The sequence below is a fragment of the Balearica regulorum genome, chromosome 3 (assembly GCF_011004875.1).
Source record: "Balearica regulorum gibbericeps isolate bBalReg1 chromosome 3, bBalReg1.pri, whole genome shotgun sequence".
NCBI lineage: Eukaryota > Metazoa > Chordata > Aves > Gruiformes > Gruidae > Balearica > Balearica regulorum.
In genome coordinates this window covers 107,142,325-107,155,090 of record NC_046186.1, presented here as the reverse complement: position 1 = coordinate 107,155,090, position 12,766 = coordinate 107,142,325, and the positions used below count along the sequence as shown (strand labels likewise).

At 36.3% G+C, this 12,766-nt stretch overlaps 1 protein-coding gene across 5 annotated transcripts in view; it reads left to right on the top strand.

Annotated features, from left to right (window-relative positions):
* LIN9 (lin-9 DREAM MuvB core complex component) overlaps nucleotides 1–12,766 on the top strand; it is a 45,708-nt gene that overhangs the window by 13,946 nt on the left and 18,996 nt on the right. For 3 of the 5 annotated variants that reach the window (XM_075749371.1, XM_075749370.1, XM_075749373.1), the window contains 4 exons: nucleotides 2,256–2,360; nucleotides 4,257–4,390; nucleotides 7,417–7,542; nucleotides 12,172–12,329. In XM_075749371.1, the coding sequence (XP_075605486.1) occupies nucleotides 2,256–2,360; nucleotides 4,257–4,390; nucleotides 7,417–7,542; nucleotides 12,172–12,329 (523 nt within the window). The remainder of the gene's footprint in view (nucleotides 1–2,255; nucleotides 2,361–4,256; nucleotides 4,391–7,416; nucleotides 7,543–12,171; nucleotides 12,330–12,766) is intronic. The other 2 variants (XM_075749372.1, XM_075749374.1) reach the window with 1 other exon arrangement.

The following is a 12,766-nucleotide window of genomic DNA, read 5'->3' as shown; positions in this document are numbered from 1 at the left end:
ATCTCTCAAAAAATGCCTGACCTATTTAGCTAATGTGGATGATACTTCTTTGTGACACTTGTTATGTTATTCTCGTGTGAGGCACCGGCAATCCAGACTGATGAAACACTCTTATAATTTTGGATGGTTCCTTGGAATAGAATTTGGCAGCTTCTGTTGAGGGTTGTAAACAGTTCTCTGGATCTGGATCACAGCCTTATTAGCATAAGGTTGAAGGAACTCTTAAGTTTTGTCTAGATTGTTTTAGCATTTGTGTTCCTGTGTTGGCACATGCTTTTCATCTGGTATAGTGTCATAAAATCAAGAAGAACTGTATAAACACTTGGAGAACAATATTGTTCTAGAACCAGCATCTCAAATGTCAAAACTAAAATATAATTGCAAATATTTAATAGGAACCTGACTTTTCGTCCAGTGGGCAGACTGCTGTGATTATAAAGTCCTGGAGTTCTGTAATGTAAGAGGTTTTTATTGTTGGAACAGGATTGTTGATTTGTTTTCTTGCTCAAAAGTTAGAATAGTTCTGACCTTTCTTTTTTAGGGTGATGGTTTGTCAAGGACAGAGATGTTATTAACAGAGATGTTATAAAAGAACATAAAGACATTGTAATTGAAATTTAAGATTGTTGTTAAGGCTTAGTGAATTGGAAGATGTGAAGAAAACAAGTCAATGTATCTAGGTAAGGTGAAGAGAGAAAAACAACATTCATAGTAATTAGTTTATCATATTAATTGCTATGTAAATATGATGTGGGCACCATTTGGTTACCTTGCCAATATCTAGTTCCTCTGTTCAGTGTGTGTATTTTCCTGGTTTGTAACATCTACGAGGGATGAATGTTTTCTTCTGTGTGCTGAATGTGCTTAGTGTCTAGCACGTTCAGAGCACTACTGTTTAATTAAACACACAAATACATATAATTTGGAGTAAGAAAGGCACATTTCCCTGGGAAAGCTCCAGCTTTTTCTCATGGCATGGGACAGACAGGGTTTTTTGCTACCGCTAATTAATTTAATAGAGAATATCTCTTTTCAAGCTGATACTTTAATCAGTCACAAACTTATTAGATGTCTTTTTTAAGTGTAAATGCTTATTAATGAAGTTTTATTTCACTTCGTTCATTTGTTTTGCTTCTGACTCCTATTAAGGGCTTATCTTTGTCATCAGTATTCTTTACATTGTGGATGTTATAGATTTCATATCCATATCACTTTGTAGTACTTTCACCATCTGTACTGAAAGAAGTGAAATCTGCGTTTGTTCTGCTTTTACACATCACCTTTGTAAATAGCTTGAAGTACAAGGAACTGTACTGCAGGGTGCAGTCTTGGGGTTCTGCAAAGGAGATACATTTTGATGGTAGCTGGCTCCTGTGCTGGGCCACAAAGTCTTCATGGAAGGAAAAGCTGCTTGCTCTCAGTGCTGACAGCCAGTCATAGGTTACTCTTTTGTCCTCATTGAAAGCACAGGTTTTTTGTCATAGGATAAAATGTTGAGGAATAACTAAATGGAAGTATTTTTTCATGACATATATTTGCAATATGGTTTCTTGTTTTCAATCAGCCTTCTAATTCTCTTTGAGCTATAGCATCTTAGCACACAAGTAAATTTCAGTTAGCATAAATTCTAAATTCTTCTCTTTTCTGATATTTTTACATGACTTATTTGAGCTTTAGTTTCTTCAGACTTCAGCTGCTTAGCATTTTGCAGTGTAGGCACTTTCAATGAGTTAAAAAAAAAACCCAACAAACCCACAACACTTCATTAGACTCATAAGAAATCCTTGCAAAAAAGTATATCCGGCTAATGTTTTTACTGAGAACATACCAAAACAAATACGCTGTTTGAATAAACTTTTTTTTGACCCAAAATTCAGAACAAACTGTTGAACAGATGTGCTTATAACCAAAGCAAGGACTATTTTAAGCTTAGGTGCACAAGTGTTTAGACACCTAACTCCTCTGGAAACAAGTGGGAGTTGGGTTCTAAATACTTCCGTGGAACTGGGCCAGCAGTATAGTAATGGGTTATAGTTAGCATTGGAAAGCCTGGAATCTTAAATTCCTTCTTCTCTTCTCTCAGCCCTTAGATCTCCAACTGCTAGGAGGCACTGTTTATTGTGCAGCATGTGCCTTAAAACCAAAAGATGGCAAGAGAAAAGGCATTCCATTTCTCTCACTGTGAATTCTGTGCATGAACAGAGAAATTGGATTTTTTTTTTCTTGTAATTCATTCTTAATTTTGATACATGCAGCCCTTCAGAAATTCAAAACGGAGTCGACTCTTCTGTGAAGAAGATGAAAGACAAATAAACACAAGGTCACCCAAAAGAAATCAGAAGGTTGCGATGGTTCCACAGGTACCTACATGTATGCAGATATTTTTACCAAAAAGGGGAACGAGCCTATCTGTGTTAGCTGAAAATTAGAATACATTTGTTTTTCAAGTTGCATTATCAGTTTATGAATATTCTTGTGAGGAAAGCTGTTGCTAGGAGTAAACCACAATTCAAAACGGAACCCTTGCGACTGGGTTCCTCAGTTTGTTTATGGGAGTACCTGTTCTTTTTGATCCTTGACATAATTATATAGAGCTAGAAAGAATTCCAGACTAATTGACCATCTTGCTCCCACAAACAATTGTATCCCGTATTCTGCATAAATTTATTCAGCTTCAGTTAAAAACTGACTAGGTTTCTTGCACTGACTACATCCTTTAGAAGGCTGCTATAGAACTTAATGTATTCCAACAATTAGGAACTTGCTCTGGGTTTGTAGCCTAAATGTATTCATGGCCATCTATACCTTCTTGATCCTGTAATGATAATGTCCTCCAGTTCAAACAGCTTGTTTTTCTACTCCTCCACTTGACTGTCTGTACTCCTTGATACAGCATGAAAGAGCAGCTGTAATTTCTCTCAGCCTTTATTTGCTGTGTTAGACAGGGCAACATCTCTTAGTCTCAAAGAATTGGCTCTCTAGTACCTTTGTCATCCAAATCACTTCTCTGTACCATCACCTTATGAGTCTGAATTTGCCACACTGAAAAAGTACTATTTGAATACTGGTCTTATTTGCCTTCTGAACCGTACTGTGCAGTGTCGAATGGGGAATACTTAGCAGTTGCCATTTTGCTGTGTCCGTTTTGTCAGAGATGAGGACCATGACATTTCTCTCTATTCATTACTGTGATTTCTTAACAGTAGAACAGCCTGGATAATGTTCTAAGCCTGGCTGGTTTGTACTTAAATGTCTGGTTCAGGAGGTCCAGTGATTGCTAGATAAACATTTGTGAGGGACTGCAGCTGCCGTAGCTCACAGATCTTGCTGGCCTGCTAGGCTTCATTTCCTGCAGTTCCAGAGGGAGAAAGGGGATCTGTATCTAGAACGTAGTGGTTAAGTGCAGCAGGAGCCAGCAAGGTGCATACCTTATGCTTTATCCTATTATTGCTGCTACTAAAGGTCAAAATACTTTTGAGCATTTGGGGAAGGATTATGGCATTAAACTAATATTCTTAAAAAGCTATTCTTTTTTTTGCAAGTTCTTCTTTCTGTCAGTTAAGACAGCCATCCCCGGAACAAAATTATGGAATTATCTTTCTATGGTCTTGTTTAAACACGGGTCTATGTATTATATATGCAATTTAAGAGAGTGTCTTTTCTGCATTTTATAAAATAGCTTTCAAATGGAGTTAAAACCTGATTGCTTATGTCCATGCTAGTTACTCTTGCAGTTTTCTAAAAAACAGACCCTCTGCTCAAAGCTTTGGCGGTATTACGTTCCCGTGCTACCTTCATCCTCAGTTTAAGAAGAGTTAGCAAGAGAAAAAGCACTAGTGCAAATGAGGCAGTTGGTGTTGCTGGCATCTGAGCTGCAACATCATGTACACTTGAGACAATGTTCAATGATGCCTCAAACTTTTGAAGTGTGCGTGTACTTTAGGGCCATGCTATTATTACCAACGATGCAGCTTCAGTGTTGGAAAATGTTTCTGTTAAAAGAGCTTTGTATAGAGACAATTTGTTGTATTGATCCTGCTAAAGTTTGCCATCTGTTATGTTTGATTGCATTGCTGATATAACGCAGTAAGGATTATTATAGATCTGCAATGAAAAAATTGTCATGAAACAGTACGTGGGATTAAAATGTAACAATTATTAATGTGCAAACTTATATAAAGAAAATCTAGTTTAATTATTTGAATATTGAAGAATGTTAGACTGTGTTTAACAGTTTCCTTTATTTTACTACGTAGAAGTTTAATACAACGATGCCAACACCAGACAAGAAAGCATCACAGAAGATTGGTTTACGGCTTCGTAACCTGCTCAAACTTCCCAAAGCTCACAAGTGGTGCATATACGAATGGTTCTATTCAAATATAGATAAGTATGTCTGTTTTATATAATTATCTCTTACTAGTATAGAAACAAGTCATTTTCTGAAATTGAGCTGCGAATTTCCGTATATTGGTTAGATACTCCAAAGTTTATTCTTAAATTATTAGTTATTGGAAACTATTTCACTGGGGATTTGGGGTTTTTTGTTGGTGGGTTTTTGGTGTTTGTTTTGTGGTTGTTGGTTTTTGTTTTGTTTTTTGTTTTCATTTTTATAATGAACAATCTAATTGGGTAGTTCCTTGGGTAGTCTTCTGTGGAAAGCCTTCCTTCATGGAAATAATTTTCTTTTTATCACCTCTGCCTCTACTAGATACAAGACTTTATTCAGAATGTTTTTAGCATCTTAAGCATGAAGTTATCAGAACACTTACACTTTTTTGAACCCTTGGATCAGTGTTACACACAGGGGATGGGAAGGAGACTCCTCCTTCATAAGGCGCTACTTACCCAAAAGGTGTGAATGTTGATTTTGGATGTTTCTTCCCCATCGTTCTTTTTTTGTTGTGGTCACTAACAGAGCTCCAGGTTGTGACTATTCAGCTATTGTCTAGATATCAGCATCCTTCTTGGATCTCCTAATCTTAGCTCCTAGACTGTTTCTGGAATTTGTGCCTCAGAGTCTTTGACGCTTGTTCTTGTAATGCCACTAGCAAGGTGGTGTGAGTTGTTTAAAAGAACCGGTTTAATTTAGTCCCTAATCATGAAAAACTAAAAATTCTAAAATGTAAAAATTGTTATTGATGAATGAATTCTTAAAATCTACGCTAATTGTAGACTAGTGACTAATTGTCACTAGTATTTAACAAGCATTCTTTTCCAGAATGTATTCATAACAAAATAATTACTGTTTTTCCTTCCTATTTTAATCACGATTGCTGTGGCTGTTTTTCCTTAGCTGAGAAGGCAGTCATAGCAACAGAAAAACATTTTAGTGTATGTTCATCACAAGTAGAAAAATGACATGTCCATTTTAGTTAGTTTTAAATTCATCATCTGTAGGATTTCATTCCTTTGAAAAAAGTGGTCTTTACGTGCCTTCCCCCACCCCCTTTTTTGAAAAAACAAGCCAAAACAAAGAACCCAAACCCTAGTAGAAGTAATTTTAATATGTGACGCAATTACAATTTTTACGAAAGTCCAAGAACTTTTAGTTTCTTCTCAAATAATTGTCTGTGGAACTTTAGGTCTATCAGTAGACTATAATTTAAGTTTAGCAGGTAATTCTGAAAACCTCTTTGATAGTTTTCAATGTACGCTTGTAATGCTAGTAAGATATGATCATGTTAAGATGATATAACAGTTTACTAAGAAACTACATATCTTTGGAAGAAAAACTTTGATGTATGTTGCTTTGAGCAATGTGATCTAGACTTAATGAGAGGCTTAAAAAAGTTTGAAGTATAGAGCTAACTGCCAACTGACAAAATATGGCTCACTATACAAGTCTCAAAATATTTTAATCGAATTGTCTCACTGAAATTGAAATCATCAATTTAAATGCCACGTCTAGTATAAGTTTTTGAAATATTTTAATCTCTACAACTATCTGTGGTTATGAGATTATTGAAGTTGTTTCAGCTGGATTTTCTTTACGTTGTTGCAAAGGACTGTTTTCTGTAAAATTCCATTGGCTTCTGACATGCAGAGACTTCTAAAGAGCTACCTACTACTACAGTGATCGTAGGCCCTCAGAACTAGGTGCAGCTGTAGCTTGCTTACACCGTTTCCCAGAGCTTCCAATATCGTGGATGCGCTGTGGGTTTACAGTTTGCCTGAGTAGGGACAAGTGATAGTAAAAACAATCACATACAGGTTATCTTTCTTAAAAAAAACAACAAAAAAAACCAACCCCAACAAATAAAAAAATTCAGTTGTTCTTTACACAGATATATTACGCTAGCAACAGTAAGTCTGGATAAAATAAAACTTTTATATACTTCCTTGTCTGTTTCCTGACCCTCATTGATCATTCGTTCTGGGTTCCTTTTCACTTTGTGCTACAGCTGCCGATCCTTCTACTGCAAAAATACTCTGTTCCATTCTTGCCTGAGTCTCCTTATCTGCATGCACCTTTCTTCTTTACCACAACCCCTCACACTCAGTTGAAAGTGGTGTTGCTTCCAAGATCGTCTTTGTTCTGTGCTTGGGGATATTCCCCTCTAAACCCCAGCGCCCTGCAGAGAGTGGAGAAAAGTAGATTTATCTAGGATGGAGTTATTCTTTTGTTCTCACCAGGTGAGATCTATTTCAGTGGCACATAGTCTTTAATGATTAACCTGCTATTAGACGGGCATTTCCATTGCTGCTCTTTTGTCTCTTCAGCCCAAGAAGGATGTGGTACTACAAAGTGAAAGGCAGTCATAAAACATAGAGATACAGACAGGTCATAGCATCAAAGAGAAATTTCTAAGTTGTGTAGGTAGTTTCTCTGAACTGTCGCTTCTATAAGATGGATCCTCTGCTTCATCATGGAGTCACGGTATGATCCAATAAAAGTCTTAACTATATAGCTGTAGAGAATGACAAGTTGGCTCAATTGCCTGTATTTTGGAAGCTCAATTGCCTGTATATTTGGGTTATAATTGAATGAATTTATGAAAAAGGTACTGTCTTTCTATTTCTCAGTATCATATTGCCCCTTCCTTTACTCTCAATACCTCACATATCTTGACAGTTTCCTTCAGTGTGTTGCAGTATTCTCATGACACTGCATTGGCTTTGCTGAAGTTTCATTTGATGCTTTTATATACATTAGAAAGCAGGATGAATAGATATGTTTTCCTATAGTAATGAAAGGGGAATATTTGTAAACATCACTGATAGTAAGGCTCAAATAGAACAATAGTCCTGGAAACTTTCTGTCTTTTTTTTCAGTTTAATTTGTCCTTTGAATAGGAATGTCTTGTTTATATACTTTTAGTTTTCAGTGTTATTTCTTATCATGGATGTTTTTTGGAATCTCATGACAAAAGTTTACTAAGTGTGGTTAACAGAGGACCAATTATGTTTCAACAGACCGCTATTTGAAGGAGATAATGACTTCTGTGTATGCCTGAAAGAATCTTTTCCAAATTTGAAAACCAGAAAATTGACAAGAGTAGAATGGGGGAAAATCAGACGATTAATGGGAAAACCACGGAGGTAATTTTCCTTCTCCTCTTTTCCTTCTCCTCTTTTCCTTCTCCGAATTGTTTCTTCTAAAATAATTTTGCATGCAGGTAGTAAAATAATAGCTGAGAGCAGAAAACCATTTTATTAAATAGATGCTCTTTGAGCACATACCCCGCTCCCCCACACAATCTGTTCCTTACATGCGTGTGTCCAGTCCATGTAGTTCTCATGAGCCTATACTTGAAATGTTCTCTTCCCACTCTAGATAACTGAGTGCCCAAGCTCTAGGTCATGTTGACATGTTGAAATTATTATTGTATCTTCTATGCTGCAGTGCTTCCTGGCATGGAAGACAGGCTAATTTTTCACTAAGTTTTGGGGGGGGGGGGTTTCTGGCTATAACCAGCTCTTCATGGGGAAAACAAGGGCACATTTTCATCTCATTTATTTTATTATTGTTTAAACCGTTTTATAGATCCTCAACTCTTCCTGGCTTGGCTGCCAAAACAGAGAGAGGAGAAAGTCACCCATAAAATATTATACATTGTAGACAAGAAGCCAGAATTTAATGAAGGGCATATTTTTTTCTCTAGTTTAGAATTCTTAATTCTTAAACCCACTGATTCAGTTCAGCCTTTTCACAGAACCTATACAATTTAGCCTAGAGAAGAGAAGGCTCAGGGATGCTCTTATCTCTGTGTATAAATAGCTTAAGGGAAGGCACAGAGAAGACGAGGCCAGGCTTTTTTCAGTGTTGTCTGGAGGTAGGACAAGAAGCAATGGGCACAAACTGAAACACAGGAGGTTCAGTTTTAACATAAGGAAACACTTCTTCTTACTGTGAGGGTGACTGGGCACTGGCATAGGTTGCCCAGAGAGGTGGTAGAATTTCCATCCATTGAATAGAGATATTCAAAGGCCATCTAGACATGGTCCTGCACAGCCTCCTGTAGGTGACTCTGCTGGAGGGGGATTGGAGCAGATGACCTCTAGAGGTCCCTCCCAAACTCAACCATCCTGTCATTGTGTAAGATCAGGTGAAAAATGCGTAAGTAGTGTTGCAGAAATAAGATTGGTTTATTTATCAAAATACAAACACTAAAGCACTGAATCAATTTCATAGATCACTGTACTGAGTCAGATTATATTTTGCCTGATGGAGGCTATTTCATCTCCTGTACCTACAAACAATTTTACAGAACTAAAAATTGCCAGTCAAGGGAAGGCAGCAGAGCCAGCTTAAAAATAGTTCCTTTTGGAAAGGTGCTCATATCATTTGAGCTTAACCGAGAGAGTTTTTTGTTCCTCTATCATTGTACTTCCCGCTGAGAGGGAAATGGTGTATTTGCAGGTTAAATCATCACTTACTCATTTGACTTTTGCTAAAAGTGGGTAACACTATGAAAGATGAGCTTGCCTCATTCAGCAGTCTGTTGGACCGTTGATAAAACTTCCTTCTTTATTTCTGTTTGGAGGGGCAGGGGGGGAGTGTTGTTGGTTTTGGGTTTTTTGTGAAGCTATCATACAGGTAGTTTTTTAAAGAGAAAATCATGCCTAAGGAACCACAGGTCTAAATGAGCAGGAAGTTGTTTAATCTGAATTCTGAAGTACAAGTAGTTGACTGGATATAGAGTCTTGTTTTGTTTGTTAACCAAAACTTTATGAGTTCTTGCCTTTTATCAACATAAAATAAGCATTCCTGTTTGCTTTTCATCTCTTTAATAATTAAAAAAAAACCCAACATTTGTTGGTAGTCTTTTTCAAGATGACCAGAGTGGTCTTTGGCCTTAGTTCTAAAAGATTTTGAATTATTATAGATCATTTGAATGCTTTTTCAAGATAATTTTTATCTACCTCTAGAGCAAAGCTTTTTTACATTACTATTCTGTTAAAAATTTTTTCTGTCTGTCCTCATCATATGCAAGTAAGCTAAATACCATGTCAATACTGATATCTCCCCATGAGGGAAGAAAAAAAAAAAAGACATTTTGCATCCACAGTGTTGATGGCAGAGGATAATAGTATCTCTGTGTGATAGCTGTGCACGTGCTTGTCGTCTTTTTAAAAATTTTGTTTTAAATATATTGTAATATTTTCTTAAGTCTGCTGCTACTTTAAGTGTCCTATCACACCATCAACAGTGTGGTTGATTGGTACAACAGTATTCTTCATGGGAGCCTGCAAAGCTTGTAAGATTCCAGTAGACTGTGAGGAAAGATATGCTCCAAGAAAAGGAAGAGGTAATAGTTAGTCTTGTGTACTCTATATAAACTTAATTGGCATTGTGAAATAGCAATGGATATGAAGTAAGTTCAGGTATGCTTGTCCTGGCACTATGATGGTGATGATTCCTCTGTTAGTTCAAATTCTTGTGACCAAGGTAGAAACCAAGAAGAATGTTCAACCTCTTAAAAAGATGAGGTTGCAACGTGATCTGTACCATAGTTTTAATCTTCGTTTTTTCATAGGAATGGCACGAAGATGGGATAACCTTTATTAAATACATTTGGGGGACATGGAGTTAAGAGATTTCCTTTAACAGAAGCCAGAAATATGTTGCAAATGCTTTCTGTATTCATGACCTACAGCATTCGGAACAGAGGCTTTTTAAGAACATCTGAGCTAGCCATAAAACAGTAGTTGCTGTTGTAGGGACCTCCAAGGTCAGTGATTAGTATATCAGCATTTGAATTTGTATTTCTAAGAGCATGGGTTAAAGAATGTCAGATGATATCTGATGTTCCTGACATCAGACCCTGGACATGATTAGAAGAGCTAATGTCATAGTCTATATTGCTGCCTTTTTTTTTTTTTTTTTTGTGTTGCTGTGATTAGTCACTCTGTTCTCCTCACTAGAATTGAAAAAGCTCTGACCTGCATTTTGCTACTTCATATGCACAGCCCATGGCAAGCATTATTTCACACTTGTTCCTCCTCAGTAGTAAATACGAAGCAAATAGCATCTTTAAATGAGAATATTCAAATAAGCTTTGCACGAGTCTCCCAACCACCATCACTCTCTGCCATATCCCTTTCCAGATATTTTGAATTCCTAATGAGGAAGTACATCACAGTTTCAGTTTGTTCCTGTTTATTCTTTTTTTTTTTTTTTTTTTTAAGGTCTTGCTTAGGACCAAGATGTCATTATGTTAATACTGTACACACTGGACAAAACAGGTGGTCTATGCCCTGTATAACTTAGAAACAATGTATAAGATAAAAAGGCAAATGATATATGCCTATAGACAAACAAGTGTGAAACTGCTGGTCAGTATGAAAGAAAGTGGTGTCAGCATCCTGGCAACTTAGTTCTTATGATCTTCTCATGCACATTGCAAGGAAGAGAAATTTTGGAGAATAGTGAAATGGCTTTGTGGAACTCTCTGAGTGAGGGGTATATGGAAGAAAGCATAAGAATATTTATTTCAGCATATAATAAGAGAGTAGTAGAAGCAGACTTGGAAATAGGAGCTGACTGCTTAGTACTGAGTGAGAGATAAATAACTGAGGAAGATCTTGAAGAGATTTCAAACAGAAAATAATTTGCAGTGCAGAAGGAAGAACCAGTGGAGGAGTTGTCAGTGTCTTGTAAAATAACCTTATAAAATAGGACTTTTTTATCATCAGTAATCAATATATAACTGTATGACTTCCACAGAAAATGTTTAAATTGCATTTGACTGCAGTAAAGCAATTAACAAAGGTAGCAAATTATCTGATGACTAACTGCTTCTGCAATTAAGCAGACCTACAATAGCATCTGTACTCCTTTTTTAAAATGATTTCTTGCATTGACACAAGAATGATAGAACTTTTTTTTTAAATAAGGAATGAGAGGATCAAGCTAGGATCAAGTCCTTAATGTCTTTATGCTTTCAGTATCTCCCTCGTGCATCATGCCTATTCAGTAAGGTTAAAAATGAAGATTAATAAAACCAAGTAGTAGCCTTGGGAGTAAGTCTTCCATCTTTTAGATTACATTTTAAGACCCCCACAAAAATGGGGAAGGAGACTGCTAGAGATTATCTGATTTTTACACAATAGCCCAAGTTCAAACAAATTTGTACTTTTACTATGATCAATTTCAGAACAATTCATCCGCATAACAGAGATTTTGTGGCTGAGTTGTACTCTGCACAGATGCAAGGAGATGAGACAGAGAAGTGCCCTTTTATGTTCTGAGTCTGGTGCCCTTTCATACTAAGTTAGTTTAATTGAGCTAATGAGCACATGTGAAAGGGATCTACTATGTATCAGTAAATGATGACAGCCAGTGGCCTCACAGTAAGTCCATAATTACATGCATTGAACTGGTATTCGGAGTAGACTGGATGTGGGACCTGCTTTAGTTTTGTTGTGACACCAGGTGGATCCATATAAGCAGAAAAAGTCCTAAAAAGTTGTACTCTTCTGATACACTGCTGCAACAGCTAGCATTCCTGAGTGTTAATTTTAAATAAACTGTTATTTTAGGAGTGATAATTCTGGGGAGTAAGACTGTCCTTAATGTCTTAAATCCTTTTCTCTTGAACACTTCACTCCAAGCTTTTTCATTTTCCCTCACTGATTTGTAAACTGTGCCTATTTATTTGATGTGTCTTCACATATGTATGTTTTCAGTGCTGAATTTAAGTATAGTTTTACCTAATCGTATTATAGGTGTTCCTCTGCATTCTTTGAGGAAGAGAGATCAGCGTTAAAACAGAAACGGCAGAAAATAAGACTTTTGCAGCAGCGGAAAGTTGCAGATATTTCACAGTTCAAAGATCTTCCAGAAGAAATTCCATTACCGCTTGTAATAGGAACAAAAGTTACAGGTAACTTCTTAAAAATAAACAAACAAAAAAAAACCCAGCCAAGTGTTTTGCAAAGATTTTAGTAAACCATGCTATACTTTCTGCACATAGTTAAAATAAATTTAAAAGATCAAAAAGTATATGTCTTTATTGTTAGCTCATTGAGAAGGAGCTTGTGAGGATTAGCTAGTATTACAGTTTAGAGGTACAAACTTACTATGGTTTATTATTTCTGCTGTTCAAATTGTAGATTTTTTTTTTTTGTCTAGTATATCTAACAAATCTTGGAGAGAGAGATGCTTAAATGCAAGATCTGAATGCTATCTGACAGCTTAAAATCTAACCTAATATAAAACTTGAGCTTTATTTTTCCATAAATATAAAAATATCTGTTTTGTTACAGATATACAATTGATATTGCAGTGTAGTTAGACATGTATAGTAAACAAGGCATTGCC